Genomic DNA, 2,308 nt, shown 5'->3' with positions numbered 1-2,308 from the left:
AATTCATTAAGTATATTAGGAAGTGATTGCATTTAATTTACATTATTTTCCTTCAAATCAATTTATGAAAATGTTTTCTGGAGTTTATAACCAAAGTTGCTTAGTAAAATATGATAAGCATTTGTATAAAATCAAATTAATGTATAAAGATACTAATCCCTTGACAAATGTTGAAGCCAGAATTGAAAACAGCAGTGAAATTGAAGAAGTTATTCGTGCTATATTAAATTTATTTCTGACAGATGCACAAGTGCCAAGTAAGATTCTTACCTTAAATTATTTGATTAATATTTCATTTAAGTTTTGGAAAATTACTCAGATGATAAATTTTTATTCAAACGGGAAGAAGCTGAAATGTAAATTTTACATTAAGTTATCCATTTATTCTAATCATTCAATGGATATTAATTATATGACTGTTAATGACATTAGTAATTGTAAAATGAAACAGAAATTTCCCTTGCCCCCCACCTGCTCTCCTTCCTCTTCAAACAGATATTTCTGTAACAAAGGTCCTCTGGCAGATCTTAGGAATACGAATTTGAGAAAGAAGATTCATTTGATTACTAGTGGAATTGATGCTGCATTCAAAGAACATTTCTTAAGCCACTCAAGCTACCCAGGAGAACATTTAGCTCATCTGAATTTTCAAAATAACTCAACAGCTCTTAAAATGGCACTGTTCTCTGGAAATGGCACTGAAAATTACAATACATTATTTCTACATAGCCACAATGAAAATAATTTAAAACCAGCTCTTAAATTACACTCAGTTGCTCATTTTAATTCATTAAGTGGGTCAGTATTTAATAATAACCAAAATTACTTGTTAAAAATACAATTGCAGCAAAATGCTGCTAAGACAAAAGAGAGCAACTCTTTGCAATATTTTACCTTATTAATCAATCGGTGCAAATTATCTGAAGAATATTCTTCACAGTTCTGCAAATACACAGAATATAATTTTTCTGCTTTTGACCGAGCACAAAAGATTAAGAGCTGCTTAAAAATTAAGACAGTTGTAATAAAATATTTAACATGTTGTTCTCTGAAATACCGCTCAAGAAATCAGATTACTGGAACTTACTTATGGAAAAACCAGTCTCAGTATCCTGCTAAAAAGAAACAAATCTGGTTAAAAGAGAATCTGAAAGAATTTCCAAGAGAAACCGTAAAGAAAACTTGTTATATTCGGAAAATCTCTTTTAAGAATCGGATTAGGAAATGGAAATTGAAAAAGAATGATCAGAAAAGTTTGGAAACAGAAGATCCAGAGAAGATAAAATTGGAAAATCTAATGAAGTTGCAAAAGGAAGTGCCAGAGAAACTAAGCACGGAAGATCCAGAGAGGCCAAGAAAGGAAGATCTGAAATTTAAAGAATGTGACAAAGATAATAGTAGTCAAAGTACTGCCACTGATGTTCAGAATGAGATATTCTTCAGACCAAATGACAGATATTCTGTTCAGATCCAAGAACTACAAGAAGACCTTAAACTTCAACATTTGGCTAATTTGACAACAGAGTTGGATTGATTTAATGTGACAGAAGCTTTTGTTTTTCTTTTTGTTTTCGTTTTGTCTAAATTTCTTTAACCAACAACAAGAATATTTATTTCAAATAATTATTATACGAGTAGCACCTTGTGGAAATTCCATGGTTATTTTGAAAATGGTAAGATGGAATCGTATAATTTTCTGAACCATTAGAACCTTGAGATGACGTAAAAGACCATATAAGTAATATTAAAGGTGCAATCTCAAGAAACATCTGAAAGATTTTATATCCTTATGTCTTCTAATTTGTGAGTTGTCTGTTATTTTTTACTTTATGTTAAAAAGTAAACAGTATTAATTATAGAGCAAAATCAAAAACATTATCTATCATATTATTCTGTTTTACTACATTGGTACAGTTTTAACAAATGTTAATACAGTTATTTGGAAAAAAAAAACTATCATTCTGTGTCTTGTTAGTTTTATGCCGTGTGTTGTTGGCCATATTTTATAAGCTTTGACTGAGCACATCTATTAACTAATGGGTGATATGAAAATTAAAAACAAAGCATAAAAACTAACATTTTTTGCTGTTCCCTTCAGTAAACACTTTCTCTCTCTCTCTCTCCTCATTTTCTCCTTCTTTCAACTATGCTACATCTCCCCTGCATTAAATATTCTCTTACCCTTCTTTCTTTCTCTCTACCTCTTCCTTCAACTATTTAACCATATTCCATAATAGCAATCCTTTCCTCCGATCTCTCACTGCTGACCACCTTTCACTCTTTCTCTCCTTTCTATTTCCTCTCTCTC

At 30.7% G+C, this 2,308-nt stretch overlaps 1 protein-coding gene across 1 annotated transcript; it reads left to right on the top strand.

Moving 5' to 3' along the window:
- The first annotated feature begins 247 nt into the window (after positions 1-247).
- Positions 248-1,963, top strand: LOC118766591. The gene is made up of 2 exons (XM_036510159.1): positions 248-257; positions 496-1,963. Exon 2 carries the CDS (start codon positions 674-676, stop codon positions 1,532-1,534), a length of 861 nt encoding a protein of 286 aa, XP_036366052.1. The 5' UTR covers positions 248-257; positions 496-673; the 3' UTR covers positions 1,535-1,963.
- Positions 1,964-2,308: the final 345 nt, after the last annotated feature.

This window comes from Octopus sinensis, linkage group LG16 (assembly GCF_006345805.1).
Source record: "Octopus sinensis linkage group LG16, ASM634580v1, whole genome shotgun sequence".
In the NCBI taxonomy this organism is placed as follows: Eukaryota; Metazoa; Mollusca; class Cephalopoda; order Octopoda; family Octopodidae; genus Octopus; species Octopus sinensis.
The sequence above is the reverse complement of the archived record's forward strand: the minus strand, read 5'-3'. Positions and strand labels throughout refer to the sequence as shown.

Coding starts and splice junctions, on each gene's coding strand:
- LOC118766591 (XM_036510159.1), top strand. CDS start 674: ATGGCACTGTTCTCTGGAAATGGCACTGAAAATTACAATACATTATTT.